Source organism: Ixodes scapularis, unplaced genomic scaffold, assembly GCF_016920785.2.
Source record: "Ixodes scapularis isolate PalLabHiFi unplaced genomic scaffold, ASM1692078v2 PGA_scaffold2__306_contigs__length_199485367, whole genome shotgun sequence".
Taxonomy (NCBI): Eukaryota; Metazoa; Arthropoda; class Arachnida; order Ixodida; family Ixodidae; genus Ixodes; species Ixodes scapularis.
Genome location: NW_024609857.1, coordinates 69,929,972 through 69,955,289, shown reverse-complemented (window position 1 = coordinate 69,955,289; position 25,318 = coordinate 69,929,972). Strand labels below are relative to the sequence as shown.

At 46.4% G+C, this 25,318-nt stretch overlaps 2 protein-coding genes and 2 pseudogenes across 2 annotated transcripts; 2 read left to right on the top strand and 2 right to left on the bottom strand.

The window, feature by feature from the left end:
• The first annotated feature begins 695 nt into the window (after positions 1-695).
• LOC115330140 lies at positions 696-1,484 on the top strand (annotated as a pseudogene).
• Positions 1,485-2,970: 1,486 nt separating this feature from the next.
• LOC120844199 (sulfotransferase ssu-1) lies at positions 2,971-12,864 on the bottom strand. The gene is made up of 3 exons (XM_040215846.1): positions 12,816-12,864; positions 6,668-6,824; positions 2,971-3,856 (listed from the first exon to the last, which is right to left on the bottom strand). The coding sequence occupies exons 2-3, from the start codon at positions 6,791-6,793 to the stop codon at positions 3,059-3,061; spliced, it is 924 nt and encodes a 307-aa protein (XP_040071780.1). The 5' UTR covers positions 6,794-6,824; positions 12,816-12,864; the 3' UTR covers positions 2,971-3,058.
• A 20-nt stretch (positions 12,865-12,884) lies between these two features.
• Positions 12,885-13,912, top strand: LOC115318544 (annotated as a pseudogene).
• A 4,125-nt stretch (positions 13,913-18,037) lies between these two features.
• LOC115311019 lies at positions 18,038-22,491 on the bottom strand. The gene is made up of 2 exons (XM_042291432.1): positions 22,424-22,491; positions 18,038-19,052 (listed from the first exon to the last, which is right to left on the bottom strand). The coding sequence occupies exons 1-2, from the start codon at positions 22,489-22,491 to the stop codon at positions 18,266-18,268; spliced, it is 855 nt and encodes a 284-aa protein (XP_042147366.1). The 3' UTR covers positions 18,038-18,265.
• Positions 22,492-25,318: the final 2,827 nt, after the last annotated feature.

Below are 25,318 nucleotides of genomic sequence, written 5' to 3'. Positions count from 1 at the left end.
GGAGTTGAAAGTTCGCCTTTCGAATGCGTTGCACGACGCCAGAGAGAACCTCGTTGCAGCAAGGATCGAACAGGCGGCCCAGTACGATAAGACTCATCGTCACCTGGAGTACAAGGTGGGGGACTTGGTCCTCAGGAAAACTCATCCTTTGAGCAATGCAGCGAGCGGATTCGCAGCCTCACTTGCTTCGAAGTGGGAAGGGCCCTACGTGGTAAAGGCACGACTGTCACGTCTTACCTACAGGCTCGCTCAGGAAAATGCGAGCGAGGAGTCTTGCCCGGTCCACATCACAGACCTGAAAAAGTACCATCTTCGTGATCGGGATGACGATGAACGAGAACAAAACGAGGAATCCTCCGTTCCGCGTGACTCTTGCGCGCGACCGGCAACGCGGCCTAAGCGAGGTAGTCGAACAATGCGCGAACCCGTCGGTGAGAGATCCGACAGGTGCTCTGCGCGGCGCTATAATCTGCGGCCTAGAACTTGATCTATTCTTTGCAAGATGTTAATAGAGCTTGTTCTGTCCAGAAATGCCCCCCGGAGGAACCAGAATGGGCGGCGCCATCCGGGAAGGCGACCTTCCACTTCCCGGGATACCGGCAGAGCCAGCCGGCCCAACTCCCAGGGTGGTCAACCCTTCCGGCAGAAGACCAGTCAGCCCAACGCACCGGGTGGCCAACCCGTTCGGCAAGAGAATGGCCAGACAAGCCGACAGGGTGGTCAACCCGGTTGGAGGGGGAACGGCCAGACCAACCAACAGGGTGGTCAACCCGGTTAGCAAGGAGCAAGACGAACCAACCGTCAGGGTGGTCAACCTGGTTGGCAGAGACGGGGTGAGCCTTCCCGACGTCGACCACGTCAACGAAGGCAGGGCGGCGGAGACGCGGAGGACCGGAGAGTCCCAGGGATACGCTGAAGGACGAGGTGCTGAAGATTATGCCGTTGCAGAAGCAGACGCGTGCCGGCCAGCGCACCCGCTTCAAGGCCTTTGTGGCCATTGGGGACTTCAACGGCCAGTGCTCCAAGAGCTCCAAAGAGGTGCCAGTCCTGCCAAGTGCTTCAAAGAGGTGGCCACGGCCATCCTTCAAGCCGTCATCCTGGCCTAGCTGTGCGTCATCCCCGTCCATAACGGCTATTGGGGAAACAAGAGTGGAAAGCGCCACACCGTACCCTGCAAGGTGCGTGCTGATGCGGCTAATCCGGCGCCCCGCGGCACAAGCATCGTGTCCGCCCCAGTGCCCAAGAAGCTGCTGCACATGGCGGGCATCGAGGTCTGCTACACCTCGGCCCGCGTCTCGACGGCCATGCTGGGCAACTTTGCCGAGACCACCTACCTGGCCATCCAGCAGACGTACAGCTACCTGACCCCGGACCTGTTGCGGGAGCGAGAGCTCATCAAGTCCCCCCACCAGGAGTTCACCAATCACCTGATGCACGTCCACCGCCACCAGCAAGGCGGAGATGGGCGACTCGGAGTCCAGTGACTCGGTCCAGGAACTCCGGATGCTCCGGACCCCCCTGGAGTTTGAGGCTTGAGGGGAGGGGAGTGTGGGAGACAACGAGCCACGCTGAACGTGGATAGACGGCCCCGTGAGCGGCGAGGAAGAAGGGAAAGGGACGCTCGTGGTAGGTGCGCGTGGACAGAGTTCGAGGGGCCGTGACGAACAAAAGAGGCGGTGCGGAACGAGCCCAGGGGAGACCCGGACCACAAGGCAGCCTTGGCCCCCGCAGCACAACTTAAGTATCGATAAAGTGTTTGTCTATCATAGCGCTCCTTGTGTGACTTCCTCGGAGCGAGTAAAACTCGGCCTGATCGGGAATTGTCAGGCGACCCACAATTTTTAAGAACGTTAGTGCCTGCAGAATCAGTTATGACCAAGAACAGACGATCGCTGAATCTTCTTTAGTGCCCCTTTCAAACCTCTCTAAATCTCTTACGACGAGAGAATGCACTGGCGCTATCTATCGGGTTGACGTGGAAAACTTGCAGTGTCTGCATATTTGCTATTTTTCTGCGCGTCGTTTTTTCCTAATAGCTATAAAAACCGTTGAAATGTCATAGACCCTCATTTTTCACGGATAGTAGGTATGCATCTGATCTCTCGAATACCGCAGAACCTTCGCCCTAGTGACACGCTGTTCCAGAACCTCCCTATAGACGGCGCCAGTGTGTCAGTGTGTTCTCTCATCTTAAGGTACAATGACCCTGGTGAAGGTATCTTGGTTTTTGTTTCTCTTGAACAAACGTATTCTACTACTACTCGCCTTAAGCGATCACAAGAGCTCTGTTGTAAGCAAACTAATGTGTGCAATGCTGCGGCAATTTCACTAATGCCATATGTGTGTATACGTGCCCCGTGCAACACTGCTTGGCAAAGGATGTCGGAAACTTTGCGGGTCAACCCTACAGTGAATCCATAGAGATAAATACATCTTGACAACGCGTACCTGTGCGATTTGTTGCAAGATCCCACAGTTCATGGTTGTATTATGGTGGTTTACTGTATCCGAGGTTCCTTCATAGGTGTTGTAAAGTTCAAGGTGATGGCAATTACCACATTCACAGTGCTTTACGTGGTACGCTGTTTAGCCGCCTAAAACCTGCCGCCATCTTTCCAGATAAGCGGCGCTAGGTATAGGTTACAAGGAACATTAAAAAAGCGGAAAACGACATAAAGAAATGTAGAAGAAATACTCAGCCAGAGCGGTGACAGTAAACTGTCGTTTTTTGTAGTCGAAAAAGGGAATAAAAAGACAAAAAATGAAACAACAAAGTCAAGACCCAGTGTCACAGTGTGTTAGTGTATTCCCTCTACTACTCCGTGCGTACGGTTCCCCTATTTTATTTTACCATGTACCGAAGAAACAAACAGATGTCATCTTAAGCCTAAAGCGATCTAAGTGCAGGCATATGCATTAACCTAATATGAGTTATAACGGAGTCAGGTGCAAAGAATATAAATGTGTCCCTCACAACATTTTTTTTTAATATGCTTATTTGGGGGAAAAGGGGGTGGGTGTTGCTGAACGTACCAACCAGTTATGAAAAAAAACCGGATTACAGAGTCTGTTTCCATAGGTCAATTATACCGTACTTCTTGTTCATCACGTCAATTGTAGCTTGCATCTTTCGTGAAGTTTCTGGCGTAAAATAATTTTTCCACTGACCCATTTCACCTTTGCGAAGAATGTTCACTTTGGCCCCATCCGCCTTAATTGTGACAACCTCTTTCAGTCGTTCAAATTGTGCGGGAGTCTTACCAAGAGCCAGGTTGAGCTCTTCGGGAGAGGGCCGCATAAAACCTTTCATAGAGCTCACAGTACTCTTGTCGAGTACCTCCTTAAAGACGTTTTCATTTTCTTCCAGCATTCTTCCATAGCCTTTTCCTAGGAAGTAAGCCAATCTCAAAACAGCGTCAGCCTTGTTCTTCTGAAGTTCCTCGTACGTCAAGAAGAATACGTTTGGCTTGTCTTTGTGCTTGTAACCCGAGAGAACGTGTTCAAAGTAGTTGCCAAAACCGAACTGTCCCCCTAGAAACACGTCCACGAACTCTTCGAAAGTACCGGTTGAGAAGTTGAATGCTGGTGCTTCGTGGACCAGGTGGTAACAGGACACGCAGCAATCCCACGGATTTCTGGCGACGTAGACGTATTTTCCCCTCGGACTGAATGGAACTTTCCCGATTGGAAGGTGCGACCGTAGTAGTCTAGGCTTGCCTGTCGTCTTGAGCCCCTGCATCTCCAGGAACGGGGCTCTCTCGGTGAACTCGGTGAACGAGCTCGCTGATTTTCCGCCGTGAACAATGAGCTGGATGATTTGCTGTGCCCAGTGAGTGCCTGATCGGGGAAAGGTCACCTGCGGAATGCGTTTCGCTGTTGTTATAAAAGAATAATGAAGAAACGTAAAGTCGTGAAATATTTGAAAAATTCGAGACGGGTGTGTGGCTTAGCTGGCCCGAAGCGCTATCACCAAAAGCAAGCTCCGCTATTAACGAGGCTTCAGCGGCTGTTCGATTATTGCCTGTATTCCCTTTCATGGATACCTGTCGCTGGGTTGATGTTGATTTTAGCACCGAATGTAAATACATTCCGCGACAAAATGCAAAATCAAGCGAGGCTTAAACTACCGCCGGCAGGTAGAGCATTCAGTCTTGGGCGCGTCATAAGTTAAAAAAATAAATATCGATAAGGTGTTTTTTTTTTTTTTCGCTTACCGACATTACTATCTCGGCACTGGTTTGCCGAGCAAGTGGTCGGTAACCTTCAGAAGTGAACAGCCAAGGATATGTCCTCGTTCTCACAATAGCCTCGGCAGTTTTCCGTTAGATACCCCCAAGGCTGTTTCATATCGTCCAGGACTGTGCATGTTTAGTAAAGAGTATGCCTACGTACACCAGCTGGGGTACGTCAAATGGCCGACGTGTTCGGATATCTCCACTCATTCCCATGTTAAGCGGAAATGATATTCATTGTAAAACATTTTTACTACTTCTGCGCCAGTGTCGGATTAAGTCATCGTGATAAACTTCCACCAGCTCGCCTTCTCACTGACTGTAATTTAGCAGCCGAGAGAGCTTTAATGCGAACGCATCAACTGCCCCATGGAGCGGAGCCGACGTTGTTCATAACCGCAAAAAAAAAAAAAAAAAAGGCAGAGAAATTCCTCCCAGGAACGGCTCTTAAAATGGCTGCGACGCGTCCGGCGCACCGGATAGTTCCAAGGAACGACACCCCAGAGACCGGCGCTGCTCCCGCGCGCCGCCGCAGCAGCGCACACATCAATACTTGAACGCACTATCAAACAAAAAATGCCACGGTCCCCGAACATATTAAATTACAAATATATCACGCAATATATAAATATCAAGTAAATTATTGTCACCTTCAGTGGGCTACTGCGACGAAATCAAATTATAATAAAATACTATTAGTGAAGAAAGTAACTCAATCTATCGCGAACTTTTAGTACTTACGACCCCAAAAATTATGATTTTCGAAATGCAAAATTATCAACCTCCTATATCGATTGGATAAATGAGCGCCCCCCCACCCCCTCCCGGACTGCGTCATATTGTTTTTCCTCCCCTTAAGAGATTAGATTTTTAAAGCGTACATTAAATTTAGGCCGAACGATAAACACTATCCGCGCACGCTGCTGAGACGAATGGAAGCTATACTTCGTTTCAGCTTCCGTCGAGCGCAGCCAAAGCTACGTGTGGCCGGAGCCAATCACACGCCAGCAGTAGGTCACGCGTTCTCGCCTGCACTTTTGTATCCCTCCGCTGCGCCGCGGGTCGTCCGCGCCGCCCGCGCTTGCCGAGTATTTCGTCTGCTACGGGTGTATCAACAGTATCGTCTGCTACAGGTCTAAAAAGTGCCCTTTCACATTCTGAAATTTAGTCACAGGGGATGTAAGTACGTAAGCTGGCCGCTGGCGTCTGTGTCCGAGCTTTCCACCTGTTCGGCGTTTCGGCATAGTTTCGAGATGTAAATACGCATTGCAAGGTGACCGACGACCCAGCCGTTGATGTTTTCTTGTATTGTCTGCATATATACCGGGGCTCAAGGGGCAGTCCTTTCCACCAGCTTCTCGGCGTTCAATCTGATCGGCAGGTAAAGGGGTACCCTTATTTCGCCGCGTATCAATGAATTGTAGCGGCCCGGACGCTTTTCTTGTTTACAACGCATTCGCGGTACGACGCGGCCGGAGTCTCCTGCCGAATTTGAACGCAGACATTCATCACGACCTCTCGCTCCTGGCGCCCAAACTTGCCTTTTCGAGAAAACGTTTTGAGGTGACTCGGTGAGGAAAGCAGCAAGCAGCGAAGCATATGATTCGTCCATTATGGAAATGAAATCACACAGAAAAAACGAGCGCTGCAGCCGTGTTGCTAGTGGATGGTCGTGTTTTCACCAAACCAGATGCATTCACATATATTAATAAAAACATATACGTCAGATATTTAATTCTTTTAGTTGCAAATGATTCTCAGCACTACACATCTGGAATATTTTGTAATGTTTACGCACAAAACAGTTCTTAAAAAAAAAGTAGTTTTGCGGACTACTTTGTGGTGCGTAGGAATGCTCTTCTCGAAGTTGCAAACCGTCCCTCAGCCTTCGGCTGCGCTCGGTCGGAAGCTGAAATTAAGTATAGGTGTCTCCCAATTGTAGAAATTACCAGTTTGTAATCCCTCCATTATCAAGTTAACCTACCTACGTTTCTCAATATTTACTACATATATTACTTTCAAAATTATAGTTTTGACCGTAAATTACTGCACGTACGATTTAATATTTATTACTTTGTATAAACCGTCTAGCTAATGTTTTCTTCTTTACGCGTGAAAATTGGATGGTTTTCTGCGTCTCCGTCACCATCTGCAGAGCACTCCGGGCCCGAACCTCGTGAAACCAACGAGAATTGAATTTTTTTTTTTGTCCGTGGCTCTGGCATCTTTACGAATCTACTCAACTCTCCGACGCCGCGCCATTGAGGTGGCGCTGCTGTCGATATCGCGCATGCGCAGACGCGTCTCCTCACGCGCGTCTGGTTTCTGCGCTTGCGCGGTGCCGACACCTGGTGTAGGGCAAACGCGGGAGTGTTTGTCAACGAGTTGGTGGAGATGCGGGTGCAAATAAAATATTTGATTTCGAAATGAATCACCTGAATCACGTCGTCCTCTTGCGGTTCAAAGTCGTCCACCGCACGGTAGAGTAATGGATCGAAGTAGACACAGATGTCGTTACCGTCGACATTTTGGGTGTCTGGAACCGGTCCGGACGTGCTCATGATCAGGCAGATAGTTGCGATGTAGGTTCAACTGCAAATGTAATAAAACATATATGAAAAAAAAAAACAGTCGAGGAATCGGATTCCATAGGGCTTATTCGTCAATCAAATGAGATAAAAGCAAAACAAATCAAGGCTTTATTTTATTTTATTTTTTTCAGGAGCGCTGTAGGGTTTTTTACACAAAAAGCTGTTAGAAATAGCTTGCTGGGTCTGCGTTCCCTTTTACACTGGCAGGAGATCTGATAGTAGACACAAACGAAAAACATTTTCTTAAAATGTCAAAAGGAAACTCCTACGGAGAGGAAAATAAATATACAGCACACTGATATTTTAGAACAAAAATCAATGAAGAAATGTTAACACGTCCTTTTTGACAATTTTGAGTATATATATATATATATGAATTTGGAAAAGCATGAAAGTAATGTAAACAACATCCGTGCAGACACAGGGTTACTCCCTCGGTCTCGCACGATCTACAACTGCCAATCGTTACATTAGAATGTACTTTAAATATATGTTTCACGAGCAACATATATATATATATCCCGGGTGTTCATTTTTAATTCGAACAGATTTATTTAAAAAAATCCGTAAAAGATGCACTGATACGGTTTGTGCAGGTGAGTTATAAGGCCAGGGGGACATATTATAGGGGGCTAGTCGTAACGATCAGTTGGCTAATTAATTAAAATTCGTTACGTAACTTTTCAATTAATGAAAGTAGACATATGGTTCCAATTAGAAACTTGCACAGCGTCATCGAAAACCACTAAATCAGTCATTTTCAGAAAGACTTTGAGCGCGTGACAAGCGTAGTAGTGCACTAAAGTTACGACTCGTGGAGCAGGTACAAGGCTGGGGCTAGATAAGGGACGGAAAAATCGCGCGGGCGCCTTACCGCAACCGCTAGCTTTGTACCTGCTTTACGAGTGGTAACTTTAGTGCACTACTACGCTTCTCACGCCCTCAAAGTCTTTCTGAAAATGACTTGTTTAGTGCTTTTCGATAACGCTGAGCAAGTTTATAATTAGAACCATATGTCTGTTTTCATTAATTAAAAAGTTAATTATCGAATTTTAGTTAATTAGCCAACTGATCGTTACGATTAGCCCCCTATAATATGTCCTCCTGGCCGTATAACTCACCTCCACAAGCAGCATAACTGTAACTTTCACGGTATTTTTTTTTAAATAAATCTGTTCGAATTAAAAATGAACACCCGGGATATGTTGCTCGTAAAACATTTATTTAAAGTACATTCTAATGTAACGATTGGAAGTTGTAGATCATGCGAGACCGAGGGAGAAACCCTGTGTCTGCACGGATGTTGTTTACATTACTTTCATGCTTTCCAAGTTCAAAAGTAAAACACATAAAAAAACTTGAAATGCTGCCAATGAGAGCTACTGGGATAGAGTAAACGATACTTGCAAATGTATTCTACTGGAAGTCTTTAATATCTAGAAAATTACGTTTTTTTTTTTGCGGTCTGTATAAGATACACCCAAAATATAACGCAGCTTCCTTTTTTTTCCAATAATAGTGGGTTTTAAAATCAATTTCCCCCGAGGATTTCGATGAAAGTGCCGTCTCAATGGACTCGTTTTTGTGCGAGCCGGTGGGACGCACATTTTGAAGAATGGCTTTGCACGATTGTTGGCAGCTCCAGCCAGTGTTGTACCATAGCCTCCTATATACAGACAAAGCCTGGCAGATCGCTACGAGAAGCGGCCGCCGAAATGGAAAAGATGGAGCGGCAGACAACGGAGGAGAGGAGAGCCACGTGACTGGCACCCCGCTGCGGTGAGACGCCTAAACACATTTGTCCCGAGCGAACAAGTGTGTTTCGTGTCCTCGCCGCTGCAGAAGCTGTGCACTGACGTCCAAGGTTTCTGAGATATGGCTCTCTGATGCTCTGTGCTACCAGATCCTCGAGCTCCAAATCTGCGACCGGGCACTCTATGGCTCCATCGTCGAACTGTCAGGCTTTGTGAGGATAGAGGAGGCTATGGTTGTACGGAAGCGCGTTCCAAGGAATGGAGGGACTCAGGAACACAGGAACGAGGGAACGCCGCTGTTCCACCTTGTACCGATTGAACTGGACCGTGAACTCGGTTCGTTTTTAACGGAATGGCAGTAGAAACGACGTTTTCTTTTTCTTTTAGAGTGCAGCTCTTAGGCGCCTGTTTCTGTCTTCGACGGCGTCGACGTCGGCGTCGCCGTCGGCGTAACCGGGCGTTGCATTAAGGGGCGTTTTCCTAAATGACATCACGTGCGACGTCAAGAGGGTCACGACTGACGTCACTCGTGACGTCACCGCGGGTTACATTATAGGTAGATTTTCCCTCTAAACTTAGCAAAAAAATTTTCTCGCTAATTTACGCGGACAATTTTCACCCGCTAAATTTCACGAAAAAAATGTCCCCGCTAAATTAAGCGGAAACATTTTCCCGCACAATTTTGCGGGAAAAATTCCCCACTAAATTTAGCCAAAAAATACCCTGCTAAATTTAGTGTAACAATTCCCTGCTAAACTTAGCGGAAAAAATTCGCCCTAAATTTGGCGGAAAAATTTCCTCGCTCGGAAGAATTTCCCGCTAAATGGGAGGGGAGCTGGAGAGGAGGGTGCGGATGAAGAAGAGGGGCATACCTACCCTCTCCGTACCGTCCCCTCCCTTAAGAGCTGCGCTCTGATTCATCGTTACAGGGCATTGTAAATGTCTGATTTTTTCTACATTTGTCTGTAATTTTACTTAAATTTAATAAAGAATTCAGGCTTTTTAATATCAGTCAACTTTCGACTTCAAGGGATGGAATTCTAGTTCTTTGTTTGCGACTATAGTCGGGAACAGAACTTTAACAAAGGCCATCTTGGCGGCCCGACAGGTAGTTTAATGCAAATTTTTTTCACTTGCTTGCTTTAATTTATCTGCAGATTATTCCAGGGTTAGAGAGAAATAACCTGAAAATCTTCTGAAATATTAATTGTGGCCAACATGACAAAAACAGTGAAAATACTGACACCGAAAGACACACATCAAAATAAATCTCGATAGGTATCAAAAACTCGTTTGAAAAATAGAAAAGTACTTTGAAGTACAAATAGAATAGCCCATTTTTGCGGGGCAGGAACACATACGCTGCAATTCAGTGTTACGTATCAAAAGCACCTTGTTGTGCATGTTTGGCTGCATTGTATAAAACAAAATATAATCTAGAATGCAAAATTTTGTTTTTAGGACAGCAACGAGCTCTCACTGCAAGACGTAGCCTAAATTTTGAGGTTGATGTTTTTTGTCATGGATGAAATAAATGGCAGAATTGACATTTTGTATATTGCGAAGTAAGAAAGCATGGCTCAAGCCTTTCAATTTGACATATCTTAATCTTCGGTAACACGATCTTAGGGACCTCTATATCAGTTTTGTACCTTCCCCAATAACCTCGAGAGGTCACAGTGATTATGTCCAAACCGGGAGCATCCTTAAGCTTACAATGTAACCGTAGGATGGGCGCGCCCACAAGGCCTTCAACTTTTGAAATATACAAGAATAATAGATCACCTGAACTTCCGAAAAAAAGAAAAAGAACTTTTGTTAAGGTCTGCAGTACAAAGAGGGGGTCATGTAGGTACAGTGTCCTGTGCCTTGCCAATCCCAGCGCGTCGCTATGATAAACATTGGCGGCATATAATTGTCTCCATATCACGTGGTCACTTGCTCTGGCTGCGAGTTGAGGGGGTGAACGTGGCTCGTTTTTCTTTACTTTTCTTTCTACGACTTTGATTGAGTGTGGTAAAAACGAACCGGCGTTTCACAGGTCATTAACGCCAGGGATCAGTTCTAAGCGGTATTCAACGGTGCTCTGTGCTGTAGATGAGCAATTTAGCCAGTGCAGTACAACCGCTAGCCTGGGGTCTTTAACGTGCACCACGCAGTAGTGATACACGACCGCACGCCGGTACGATGCTCATCCAGATCGAAACGGGCAGCCCCACCCCTGCCCGTTTCGATCTGGATGAGCATCGTACCGGCGTGCGGTCGTGTATCACTACTGCGTGGTGCACGTTAAAGACCCCAGGCTAGCGGTTGTACTGCACTGGCTAAATTGCTCATCTACAGTGTAAACCAGTGTCGCCTCATCCTGGCAGACCAACCTTACACTGTATAAACACTAAACGTCCAATTTGACTTTGACTTCGCTGCACACCTTTTTCTCTATTTGTTTCAATTTTGAATGGTGTGAAGAAACTACCACTCTCCTTAAGCAACACCACTTAGAATAATGAAAGCCTCCCCATCGCCTCGCCTCCCTTCGTAAAACGTCATCACAGTCGAATCGCGCTAAGTCGGATATTGGGCCCTAGTCGGATCTTCGACACGCTGATTGAACACGAGCCCCGGTCGAACACTGACGCAGCACTCGTGCCCAATCTCAAGCCTCGATTGATCTGACTACGATGCGGAGGCCTTCTGCTTATCTAGGTGGTGTTGCTTCGAGGCGCTTTGTTGAGTAAAACTCTCGATAGAATTCTTTACATTTGATTGTTATCAGCCGCCTGGGGCATGCAAAAGCTGAGAACTCCAAGGAATTTTATGACACCATCAGAAGCATAGCGCTACAAGCTTATAAGACTTATAAGACGAACAACAATAAATTGAACTAACGTCTGGATTGCTCAGGCGCGCGTTCTCAAATATCAAAGGCCACCATTAGCATGTACAAACAAGATGAGACTAGCTGCCGAAGTGGCCTGGCTGAATTTCGTAAAGGGTATATAAGGTGTGTTCACTGGCGGCCATAGCTGTGTGCGCGACTACTGAGCGCGAGCTGATAAGGAGCTTGCACGGTTCCTTTGCATTCGACACTGTCAAGATTGCCGGTCTTAGCAGGCTGTTGATGTGAGCTCGTTCTGAGCATGCGCTCTAAACATCGCCCTCAAATAGGGCGCCCAGTGGATTTGTTGCGTACATGATTTTATTGCTCACCGGTTTTCCGGTGTGTTTTATGTCTTACAGTGTTCAGAGTCAAGAAAATTTCCTTTGTCACACCCTGTAGCACCCAAGAACGAGTGCTCGACTGTCAATTCTGGGCTCAAGTTTCAACTAGGGTGCCTTCATGTGCGCTTTGCTTGGGGTGATGACATCTGGCCATTTTGTTTCGAACGCTTATTTTTATTTTTTGTTCTGAAGCGCGTGAAAGAGCGTGTCCCTGCACGCGCTCGTGGCGCTGACTGTGCTACGGCGGCATTTTGTTTCCTGCGATTTCTTTGTATTTTACCCGTGTGCGCGTGCTGTCGGCATCGGGTACTACAAACGATGGCATCACCCTAAACAGAAGGACATTGAGGCACCCTAGTTTCAACTTCTCCGCGAAATTAGTGTACACATTATTGTCACAAGTTATCCATATCTCTTCTAAATCTCAACAATTTGCGAATGTACGTACTTTTGCCCGATTTAGAGGATCCAATCATCGTGATTGACGTCGGCGTTTGGAAACGAAATTTGTCCAGGCTCGAAGACGTGTACGATAAATGCTCACACGCGTCGCAACAGTGCGGTTTATAGCCATGCGGCGAACGTATACCCAAATCACAATGTTCACTCAACGAAGGATAACCGATAAAAAGAAAAAGCGGATGCTCCCCAAGCTCGGAGCTGACCGCGCGATACAACCTTACAGGAACTAGTCTAGACATGTTTGCACGTGACTCGAGAGCTCGGAATGTGATTTTTTTTATATACAAATTAAATACGTTGTGTTGACGCGTCGCTCGTTCGCTTTTGTGTTTCAGTCTCGTGTTTTTTCTTTTCTTTTCATATATAATGACGCACGTGTTGATTCACGGCGAGTCGTCATTTCGCAATCCGCTTAATATAAATGTCGAGGGTTCATCCGCGCTTGTCTCTGCTTCACTGCTGTCTCTCCGCGGAAGACTGAGGTAATGTGAGAAAAAGGCCTCGCAGGTCCGCCTGTGTACTAACGTGATTATTCTGCAGACCTGTCATCTCACCTCGAGCCGTCGGCGCCGCCCTCTCCGCGGTCAATCCAAAATGGACGGGATACTGTCGTGTGCGCTGAAACAGTCGAAAGTAAGACTGCAGCTAATTGACGATCCTGACACCTATCTCATGATAGAACAGGGTATTCGCGGAGGGATTACCCAATGCACGACCCGCCATGCTGTCGCAAATGTTCCGGGAACGGATACGTTTAACCCGCAGCACGAACCGTCTCAGATTTTGGACTTGGACGTCAACGGTCTGTATGCGGCGACAATGAGAGAAGCCCTGCCAGTGTCGGACTTTGAGTGGATGACGAAAGACGAGATTGCCTGCCTGAAAATCGATGACGTTCCAGATGACGCTCCGACGGGCTACATTCTGGAGGTAGACCTCAGGTATCCTCCTGACTTACATGATACTCATTCTGACTTTCCCTTGTCCCCGGTGAAGCAAAGCGTTCCCTACGATTGGTTATCCGACTATCAAAAAAGTCTGATTGACAAGTTTGAAATGCCCAAAGAGGAATCCACTACGAAGCTGTTGCTCACACTTCACGACAAAACAAAATACGTTTTGCACTACCGGATTTCGAAACTGTACATCCAGTTAGGACTAGAAGTCACCAAAATTCACCGAGTCCTAAAATTCTCACAGCGAGCGTTCTTGAAGGCGTTTATTGATTTTAACCACCAGCTGACACAGCAAGCAACCAACTCCTTCCAAAAGAATCTTTCCAAACTGTTCATGAACAGCATATATGGCAAGACGATCGAGAATGCACGTAAACATGGACAGATTAAACTATGTGTTAAAGAGGACGACATACTGAAAAATGCTTCAGAAACCGAACCTGACACAGTTTCGAGCACTTAGCTCGCAGGTCGTAATTTTCCAGTTTGCTCCGAAAGTGATCAAACTCAAGCAACCACTCTACGCAGGGTTCTCGATTCTTGAGATATCAAAAATAGTAATGTACGACTTCTTTTATAATCAACATCGTCGTGCGATCCCCTCAGCGAGGGGATCGCACGGGATCGCACGGGATCGCACCAGGAGGCACGTGCGTAATACCAGGAGGCACGTGCGTAATACCAGATGTTGTTAACTCCTGGTATTACGTACGAGGCACGTGCCGCGTACGTCACCAGAGGGCGGGACCTCGATGAGCTCCGATTGGTCAACGGGATGGGAGAGAGGGAAAGGGCCCAGCCCTACTGCGCTGTGATTGGTTGGATTGGATTTGGCCCCGCCCTCCTGGGAGAGGGCGTGGGAACGGGGCGTTGGCATGGGAATGGGGTGTGGTAATGTGACGTCATGGTCATGTGGGAGGATGATACAGGATGAAACCAAGGCACGTGCCGAGTACGTGCGCGGAATTTGTTTACTTCCGTGTACGTGACCAGATTTTGTTTACTTCCGGCTCAATCGTGTATCATAATACACTACTGTAGTGAGTGCCCGTGGTGAATTTCCATGATCGGCTTTGAAAAGAATACACCCAAGATGTTGCGTGAAGAGCTGGCTCACATGTCCTGCGTCCGAAAAAAAGTGGCATTGTGCTACAGAGTTTCCGAAAGACCAACGGGATCGGGACCAATGGCTGGCTGCAATTCCTGTAAAACATTTACGGGCACCTCGGAAAGCGGACGCTACCTGATTTATATGCTCCTTGCATTTTGTGGAAAGTGATTACATTGAGTTCGGAGGTGTCAAAAAGGAAATCCCCTACCATTTAATTCAGCGACGTGTCGTCCACAATATGTTTTTTTCTTCAGTGATAATTGTAAAAAAAAAAAAAACGTTTCGCGGGGACTCGAAACCGGTCCTACCGCGTGTGAAGCGGACGTCTTTCCCACTGAGCTAATCGAATTTTTTTTTTTTTATTATTGCATGGTAGTTACAGCAACATTCGTGTCATTCTAACAACACTGCACAGCTTTTTTGCACAGCGTATTAAAAATCACGCATTTCGAGGACTGATTTTAAAATACTAGTCCACTCCGGTTCAGGTTCACAGTTCAAATACACACTCTGTACTTGTTTTACAAGGTTGAAGAAATATATCCGCACTTCTTTTGCGTCGAGGTCAGCATGTCGAACAGCCATACGTGATCTCCAAATGCTGCACAAAGCTAACAACATAATCATGTCATAAGGAACTTCATTATCATTATCCACACTAAGGAAACGTATCCCTGTTGGGGTTACAGGTAATTCTTTCTTTAGAGTGCGTTGGAGGACATCCCAGAAAAATACCGCGTCCCAACAAAAAATAAACACATGTTCAATAGTCTCAGGTTTTTTACAGAGAAGGCAATTTACCGACCATGGCACATAGATCCCTCTTTCTTTAAGCCAAACCTTAACTGGCACGGTATTCGTGTGTAAATTATAAAAGAAAGTCTTAACAGCCGCGGGAACACGCATCCTTTTTACACGTCTAAGCACATCGTGGCCATGTTGGGACACACCTCGGTACAAGGGCATAGGGAAAACACTCACAGCTAAATCGCGATAGAGCGCTTTTTTACTGACATCACAAAGGTAATTCAAAGAAAAACGTGCTGTCAGAAACCCCATCGTGTCAACAACTTCTTTCAAAAAACCAGTGATTCTTGTTGGCTCGCCGCCATGAGAAGAAACAAGAAAAGATGGCAAATGTGGTGACACTTTTGTTAGGATCAGTGTGCGAATGAACGAGTGCTCTTGGTCTCTCAAAAAAAAGAAGCGTGACACAAGCTGCTTGACAAAAAGGTGGGAAAGCCCCACGCCACCGTTACAAACTCGATGAAAAAGATTGTCTCGTCTCATCGGCTCATACTTCGAGTTCCAAATAAACGTGGCGAAAATTCGATGAAATTTTTGAACATTAGTTCGCGCACAATGGATAACCTGAAGAACATACCAGAGCTTCGCAATCAGAAAAACGTTACAAACAGTCGCTCGGGCAAAAATGGACAGCTCGCGTTGCTTCCAACGAGAAGCACGCCTGTCCAGGTCGATAGCGACACCCGACCAGTACGTTTGGCTATTCCGGAAACTTTGCAATGGCACCCCGAGGTACTTGCACGGCACTGTGTCCCAGCATACACCCTCGAATTCTGAGGGTGTAGTGGCCCAAGCACCATGCCAGAAACCACGGCACTTTTCCCAGTTTATAACAGCACCAGTAGCGTGGCAAAACCTTTTAGCCAAAGTTATGACTTCGGTAACGCCTTCTTTGTCCCTACAAAAAACAGCAATGTCATCGGCGTAACTCATTATTTTTACTTCTGCATTATAAAATTGGAAACCTCGGACACGTTGACTATTTTTTACGCTTAAACAGAAAAGCTCCAAATACAAATCAAACAAAAGGAGAGACATAGGGCAACCTTGTCGTACCGACTCTCGTACGTTAATAACAGAACTGAGCTCTTTGTTCACTATAAGCCTTGTTGTACAGTCCCTATAGGCCATCTTTACACCTTTTAGGATGGCGTCACCAACATTGACATGACTCAAAACATCAAAGAGTACATCATGGCTAACACGGTCGAATGCCTTATCTAGATCTATCTGTAGCACTGCAACCTGCGTGGTGCTGTCACTGCAGGCCTCCAGGACGCTACGAGCCACATGCACATTTGTCAAGATAGTCCTCCCCTGTATCCCACACGTTTGATGCTCGCTTATTATCTCACATGCGACACCTTGAAGGCGACGGGCCAGAATTTTCGCGAAGATCTTGTAATCGGTATTGCATAGCGTTATTGGGCGATAACCGGTGACGCTGCGCAGTTTCACGGGGTCATCAGATTTCGGTATCAGGACAGTGTAGGCACGAGAAAACGAAAAGGGCAAACATTCTCTTTCATAGGCAGTATGAATGACGTTCAAAAGAACACTAGCTATTAGGCTCTTAAAGTTCTTGTAAAATTCTGCGCCCAATCCATCCGGTCCCGGCGTCTTAGAGTTCGGCAGGTCGTCGATTGCGCGCTCCACTTCTTGGATCGTAATTTCTTGCTCAAGCTCTTCGCGTTCATCATTCGATAGCCTTGGCAGTTTTTCTAAAAGCTGGGCATAAATGTCCCTATGACACCCTTGCGCTTTGTTAGCAAAAAGCTGTGCGTAATGCTCGAGGAAGGCCTGTGCTATTTTCTCGGGATCCGTAGTAATCATTTGCTTGAATTCAATTTCGGTTATTTCGTTCCGAAGTGCGTAACGCTTCTCGTCTGCCAAGGCACGCTTAGTGGGCTGCTCGCCCATTGTGTATTTTTCTGCACGGGCGCGCACTACTGCACCACGATAGCGCTCGCGGTGCAGCTGATCTAATTTTTCTCTGACATACTCCACGTCTTTTACCCCATTACCGGGTCTTTCGCACTCTGCTTTACATAGCTCTATCAAGTCCTTATTTAGACTGCGTTCCACACAACGGGCGTTGTACGAAAGAATTGACGACCTCTCAATGGCGATTGTCTTAATTTCTTGTTTTGCCAGTTCCCATTTCTCGAAAATGTCCGCTCCCGGCTCTTTAAAAGCATCTTTCAAAAACTGTTCTGCGTTTTTTAGAAAGACGTTGTCTTTCAGAAGCTTTATGTTTAGTTTCCATAGGTTCCAATTGAACTTTTTCTTTTCAGGTGCTCTGTCGCCTATCGTCGCGATAACCAGACTGTGGTCTGAGAAAAAGACTGGAGTGACACGGTACTTTCCTAAATGTTCTGCTAGAGGGGCAGAAACATACACCCTGTCCAAACGCGCACTGGACGACGCTTGAAAATGGGTAAAGCGCATTTCCTTCTTCGCGTTTTTAACAGTGCCCACATCAATCAGGTCATAATCCTCCAATATTTCGCCCAAAAGTAGTTCACTCTTATCAGCGTTCCGTCTTATTGGCGATCTATCTAACTGTCGTACAACACAATTAAAGTCACCCACAAGGACTAGAGCTCTATCGCAATCAAGATACCGACGTAAACCGCCAAAAAATAAAACGCGGTCAGTGGTCACATTTGGGGCATAAATGCAAATAAGCCTGAATTGATTTGACGTTAGCACAAAATCACACATAATGAAACGTCCTTCAGTGTCCGTAGTAACGCATAACTGCGACAACGGTACCGACTTCTTCAGAAGCAGGAAGCACCCTGCCGAATGACCAACTGCATGCGTCACACAGATTTCGTAGTTAGGCATGAAAAATCTGATTGCTTCCTCTACCTGTTCCGCTTCAGCCAATTTAGTTTCTTGCAACGCCAAGAAATCGGGTTGCTCTTTCGACAATAATCGCTGTATTTGGTACTGCTTTTTCCTAGTGCATAAACCACGAACATTCAGCGTTGCAACTGTAATGGTTGATTGGGACTCACAAATCATGCGCTGTGCTTCGGTGCAGACACTAAAAACCTAAGCAGTCAGGGTCGAAGTTGTCTTGATGCAGCAATCTTGAACACCAGGGAACCAGGCAAAGAACGCCTTACTTGCTTTCCCTGCGCCGACGTTCCTCTTTAGGATCGTTGGGCGCGGGCTGGTAACGCCCCTTCTTCGTGCGTTCCATCCAGGGGTGTAGTTGGCGTGCTCCGTTTCCTGCTGCCGTATCGTCATCGAAGGCTCGCTTAGTTGACTCGCTAGTGTCGTCCATATCTGAAGGTCCGTTGGTGCTTGCGTCGTTCGATTCCTTATCTGCTCCGGCATCAGAGGGTTTCACGTCGGCACCGCTGGGAGGTGCGCCTTCCGGTTGACCTCCGTTCTCTCTGGCTGCCTCCAAGGAGCTGTTTCCTTCACTCTTGCGTTCTTTAGCAGGGGTTGAAACTTCTGGCGCCAAGCCCTGGATAGTACGCTCCGCTTCCTCGGCATCCATGGCGTGGTCATTGGTCTCGTCCGTCCCGGCCCCGCTGGCCACCCTGGCGTACGACCTGACACACTCGGTGCCATAATGCCCGAAGCGAAAACACTGCGAGCACTTCGGCGCCCTGCATTCTCGTCGAATATGACCTGTGCGCTTACAGCGTAAGCACAAGGGCGCCCGACCAGGGATCACAACAAGTACGTTACCACCTTGGATTCGAAGCTGGTGTGGCATGGTATCGGCCGTGCCGCCTTCGTTCAGTGTCATCCGCGCACACCTGGTCGTTGATTCGATCCCTTGGAAGCCTTCAACATTCCACTTCTCCCGGCTCACTTCCAGGACCTTGCCATACGGCTCCAATTCCTTACGCACAACGTCGTCCGGCACATCATACGGGATCCAGTGGAGACGAAGCCGTAACTCCGTGATGCTGGGATCCACGACGAGGCACCGAAGACCCTTCACCTGCAGTTCTTTGGCGTCCACGAGTCGTCTCTTTGCTTCTGCCGTTCGGAGGGTAGCCATCCAAACATGATTCATTTGGTACGCACCGAGTGCTGCGATGTCGCCGAGTATGCCGCACCTGGCCATCTCTTGTCGAAAATCCTGGATACGGTAGGGGCGCCCTTTCAAATCGCAATGCAGAAGCACCGATGTTTCACTAGTAATTCCTGTAGGCATCTGTGGTAAAACAATCTTATAGTCATCGTTCGTCGATTCACCGGAGTGATTAGAACCGCGGCCAGCAAGGGCCGTTGCAGACGCTTCCACGGAGCTCATGTTTCGAACCAGCTAATCGAACATCTCTTTTTTGGCGAATCTCTTTCCTTAGTAATATTCAGCCGGTCGGTAGACTAAAAAGTTGCAAAGTTTGCTGCCGATTTTCCTCCAGCAAAAGCGCTCCCGAGCCGAAATCGGGAAGCACCACGCATTGGCGACATTCGCGCCTAGTAAGGAAATTGTACGCGTGCATATTCAACTCGAAGTAGACACGTGGTGCTTCACGTTTGCGGGAGCGATGTGTTTAGCCACGAGATGGGAGCGATGGCTCGGCGACGTCTTCATGCAAATCGGCTTGGTGGTCGGGCGTGTCGTACGGGATGAATACCAATTGTTTTAATCAGTCCCAAATTTCCCTTTTAAAGGGAGACAGAATTCGCCGGTGCCGCGAACGACAGTTCTGAAATAGAGGTCCCACGCCCGTCGTCCGCTGCCATCGCCGTCCCCGCGAGTCCTACGATACGCGAAACGACGCACTCACAGAATGCTTCCGGTTGTCTGTGGAACTTTCTTTTTTCAATCAACGTATTTGCAGCTTTTTAGAAGCCACAAAAAAATGGGCTTCATATTTTTTTCTATTTTTAATATTGAGTGTGTGCCTTCAGTGACCAACGACTTGATTAAATTTGGTGGTCGCATCGATACCTTAGAAAACGGCCCATGACCACGGAAAAGAGAGTGAGCGAGACTCGAACCGGCCAGTTCTTGATCGGCGGTTTTCGGGCGGAAAGAACCCGAATTTCGAGTCGCAAATTGTGTTCTGGGCAGTTGGTTTCTCATATGTCATATACTACTAAAAACCTCGGCCAGCATAAACACCCTGTCAGTGTCCCTTTAAAGAGACTTCTTATCAGTTTCTTATAACTTCTTATATAATCGTATATGGTTCTTATATGGCTATTGTATGCACTTATATTTGGTCATATGCGTTTATTGAAAAAAGCAATTTCGTATACATATAAGTTTGTTTTTTTGCTAGGGTAGTGCTTTTCAGGCTTGACGTTACACGCCAGCTGCCAATGACGTCTATGTTGCCTTTCCATTTGTTTTGCCGCGCCCTTCCCTTTCCCGTTTTCGAAATCGGAAAATGCAGCGGAAGCCTTGAGCGACTGACTGATCGCCAACTGCCAACCGAGAGCGTGATATCCGTACCCACGTGATAAACATACCCTGAACCCCAGTAAAAAAAAAAAAAAAAAAAAAAAAAAGAATTTTAACAAGAAAAAAAAAACTTTTTTTTTTATTAAGAGAGAGAGAAAAAAAAAAAACGGTCGGAAGCGGAGAGCCGCATTTCGTATGGCGGAGCAGTGTCGCTTTACATGTTCTTGAAGAGTCCTCTTCCAACAGCCCTTGACGCGTTCGACGTGTGCAGTGGAGACAAAGGCTACCGCTGTCTCCCTGCACTCATAGAAAACGTTCGAATGCAAAAGCCACACGCTAGATGCCGGCATTCCGCGTTTGTACGCGACGATCGACGAGTGCAGTGAAGACAAAGGCTGCTAGCTTTAGGTCTACCCACTAATCATTCCGACCAGAGCTCGGCGTTCTGAAGTCCCTTCGCGTTCTAGTCTCCTCATTTCCCTCAGTTTCCCGACCCCTTGTGGAATGCATGTCTATTGACGCTTGAAGTGATACCAGAAAAAATAATAGGACGACACATCTGCTAGCAAAAGTGAGTCAAACTGTACTGAGCGCGCATTCGGAAGGTCTCATTTGAAGCGCCCTTTCACCCCACGCTTATGCTGGAAGAGCTAACGTCGTGTTCTCAAACTTTGGCCTTCTACCCCCAAACGCTCGCGTCCCATTCTCAGGGAGTTTGAGGTCACGGCGATGAATAATTTACGCAAGCCGAGAAACACGGTTCCCCTTTCTCGGGAACGCCCCACAAAGAAAAAAAACGAGTGGATTGAGTGCGTACATTGTGAGGAATTAGTCCGTTGCAGTGAAAACATCGGAAGTGGTTTGTTACAAAAAATTTTGCCTTAGCACGTATGTGAGGGACTTACATTTTCTTTCTTTTCTTCCCACCGATGATGTTGCTTCCTTACATGTCCGAAGTCTGCATCTTGATGATCCTAAGTCGAGTGAAGGTGCGAGGAAATTGGTTATATGTGGCGAACGTTAAAACTTTAGAGGAAAAGGCGTGATGAAAAGAGAACAAGAGGGAAAGAAAAAAATTAAAAAGCGAGATCTTAATTTAAGATAGAAAAGGAAAAAAGAAAGACCTGTTTTTCTGGTACAGGGGGAAAATAGAGTGAACTGAATTGACTTTTGTTTTACAGGAAAAGAACACATACAACTGCGTTTTATGTTCGAGTTAGGCACGTGAACAGACCAAGGACTGGTTGGGTCGATGAAGGCTAGGAATTTTATTTTTACGGTGTGATAGCTTGCTCCAACAAGCCCACGCCCCTTACGACCTCAATAATTATGGAAAAAAATTGTGTGCGCAGGCGAGCTGGGGATAGTTAATCATGATGTTTCTAACTTGAGTCTGTGGTGAGGGGAAAAAATGGGAAACTTTGAAGTTGTAGAAAAAAGAACAGGAGAAGACTTTTGGAAAGCAGCTAAATAGTTTTTCTTTACTCATCTAGAGCTATTCTTTAAATGTGACACCAACCACTTCCCTTGACTTTATTTACCGATCTTTCAGCGTCTGCGTTCTTCCTTGCGTGTGATTTTAAACTTTCCTTTAATTTATGTGCCAATCATTCAGCCAGTTTTATTTCTTGCTTGTGAAAATAAGCACTTTCCTAGCTTTATCTAAGAATCGTCATGCCTCTGCTTCATTTACCGCGTGTGATATTGAACACTTTCTTGGGCTTTTTTACCTTATAATTCTTCAATTCCTGCTTTATCCCTTACGTGTAATATTCAACAAATTCCTTGGGCTTATTTACTAACCTTTTAACATGTATGCTTCCTACCCTGTGCATAACATTTAACACGTTCATTGTCTTTATCTACCAATATTTTATACTCTATTTTATCGTCTGTGATATTTACACCTTCCTTGGCTTTAGCCACCAATCTTTCAACTTCAACTCTTTCGCATTATATTCAACACCTCCCATGTTTTATTCTGTCAATCTTTAAACCTATGGTTCTCTTTTGTGCATCATATCTTAGTGTTGGGAATGACAGCCGTAAGTTGTCATTCCCAACTATACCCCAAATCGTATGGAACATTCGAGGAAGATAAAACAAAATTATGTCGAGAAGGTTATAATATACATTGAAATATTACCAAAAGAATTAGTGAGTGGAACGAGTTGGCTAAGGCCTATTTACAGCGTAATGACGTCTGATTAATTCTTTAAAAAGGTGGTCTCAATTTTGAATCATGGTTTTTACACGCACTTTTTATGCGTCTTTTCGTTTCACAGACTTACTACATTTGCAATACTATAACATTATTGTGTGTGTTTTTTTTTCTTTTTTTTTTAGAGCTGCAACTGTTATTATCCTTTCCTTAAATTTATACCTATCAGTCTTCAAACCTCTGTTTTTATCTTGACTTTACCTTACTTTCGACTACTTCATTCCTTGTATGTAACACTTAACACTTCCGTTACCTTCATTCAGAAAAATTTCAACCTCTGCTTTGTCGATATGCCGTTCTTTGTCGTTCACCGTAAATTCGGATGGGCTTCAAGAGCCCATGTTGCGCTTCAGAACGCTTCCGCCTGACCAATTCGTGTCAACGCCTACATTAGCGAGTTTTAGTGGACCGTGTTTCCCCCTCCGCTAAGCCCCTCCGCTGCCCCGGGACTGTAGAGCCAAGGCCATTGGCGCGCAGGCGCAGTGACGGTTTCTTCGTAGCGGAGGGTTAGCGGAGGTTGAAACACGGTCTACTAAAACTCCCTATTCTCACACGTCAAGTATTGCGTGCGCTCCATACAGTTTATTGGGGAGACATAACTACTGCGCGCGATTCTTAACGTTTCGTATTTTCTGACTCTTTAAAACGTTCCATTTGTCACTCTGGGACAGTAAGGCAGTGCGGCTCAGGAATCGAAAACTATATTTCGTTTGCTATCGGGTCAATACTTCTCGTTAAATTATACATTAAAGGGATACTGAACCAAGGAATTCCGTGTCCGTAATAACCACTCATTCACACTGTAAGCGGATCCGCATTCGCAAAGCGGTTGCGAACGCGGTTGTATAAAGATCTAGTACAATTGCACGCGCATTTGACGACATCGAGTGCGCGTGCAATTGTACTGGATCTTTACACAACCGCGTTCACAACCGCTTTGCGAACGCGGATCTGCTTCCAGTGTGAATGAGCGGTAAGTTGCGGACGTTCTTTCCACGAGCCAGCAGCCGCCTGTGTGCGCGAGCACACGCAACAAAAAGGACGTCGAAGACCTCAATTCGCGCTTAAGAGGACAGTGAAATGTAATGGCTTCGGGCCAAAGCAGAATAAAGGCGAGTTTTTTCATGTACACAGTGGTGTCTGATGTAAAAGGTAAGCGATTAATTGGTCTAACAAGCACGTAGCTTTCACTTGTACAGATGAAAAGCCTGTCTTTATTCTCCTTTGGCCCGAAGCCCAAGCATTTCACTGTCCTCTTAAGCGCAAATGAAGATCTTTGACGTCATTTTCGTTGCGTGTGCTCGTACACACCGGCGGCTGCTGGCGATCGTGGAAAGAACGTGCACCACTTATTATGGGCACGAAGTTCTTTGGTCCAGTATCTCTTTAATGAAAACTGGAAGCACGTAGTGTGCACCCTGAGAGCACAACTTCAAGCGATAAATGTTACGCGAGCATGCCCGTATCGATATGCATGAGCGTCATATCGGCGGGGTGTCGTTGATCGCTTACGCGTGATGCTCCTTAAAGACCTCAAACTATGGCAATCGTACTGGAGTGAGTAAATGTATCATTTACAGCGGAGACACGGGACGCACATTGCAGGTACGACTTACGTTACTTTTGAGCAGTGGACGGGCGGTGATGGTATTGCCGTTTATATTAAACGTTCGCTCTCGACACCTTGTAGCGGGCACGCGCAATTTCTTTGTACTTTGTGCTATTAGCATTAATTAACGTACAAAGCAGATACGCACTGTAAATATTTAACACGTGTTTTTTTTTCGGGTGGAACCAGCCAAACATTGAAAGGAAGAGAGGATATAAGAAAAATACAACCGACCGCTTGATTACCAGCTATTTATTTAATCCTCATTCTCTGCTGCTAATGTTGTTTGTTTCGTTTAGCTTATTTCTTAATTAACCATTTCGCTAACCCCTTTCTCTTATATCTACTGAGCAAAAGGATTGGTGTCCTACAGAAACAGCTTTCTTTTCTTTATGGTGCAGTGTGATTGAAGGGGAACTCTCGCAGTTATTTTCCTTTCCCCAATTAAATTAAGTAGTCGTTAGTTGTTTCTCCAGCGGGAGGTTAGTCTTCCAGAAGCATGAAGACATTGTTACCCACTTTAGATGAGAAATTTAGCCAGTGGAATAAAACCGCTAGCCTGGGGTCTTTAACTTGCATCACGTAGTAGTGATACACGACCGCAAGAGGTGCGATGCTCATCCAGATAAAAACGGGGAGGGTTGGAGATTGAACCCAGGATCCCTGGGACCTACAGCGGGAGCCTTGGTTCCAGGTGCTCCTAGATCCACTAAATGAGCTGTGCTTAGAGTATCGGCACTCCGTTCCACGACATTGTTGTGGGCGCCGCCATTTTGGTGCTTGTGCAGAGCAGACGCAACTGCCGATCGTCATGATTCAAAAGACCGACTTCCTAAGCATTAGATTCCGTGTAAGGAAGCTCATGTATTATTTGCTTTCTCGCGATCTGTTTAAATATTTGTGGAGGACGGAAAAGCGTTTCCTCTGGCTTCAGATAACTGGCCACCATGATTTTAAACCACAATATGTC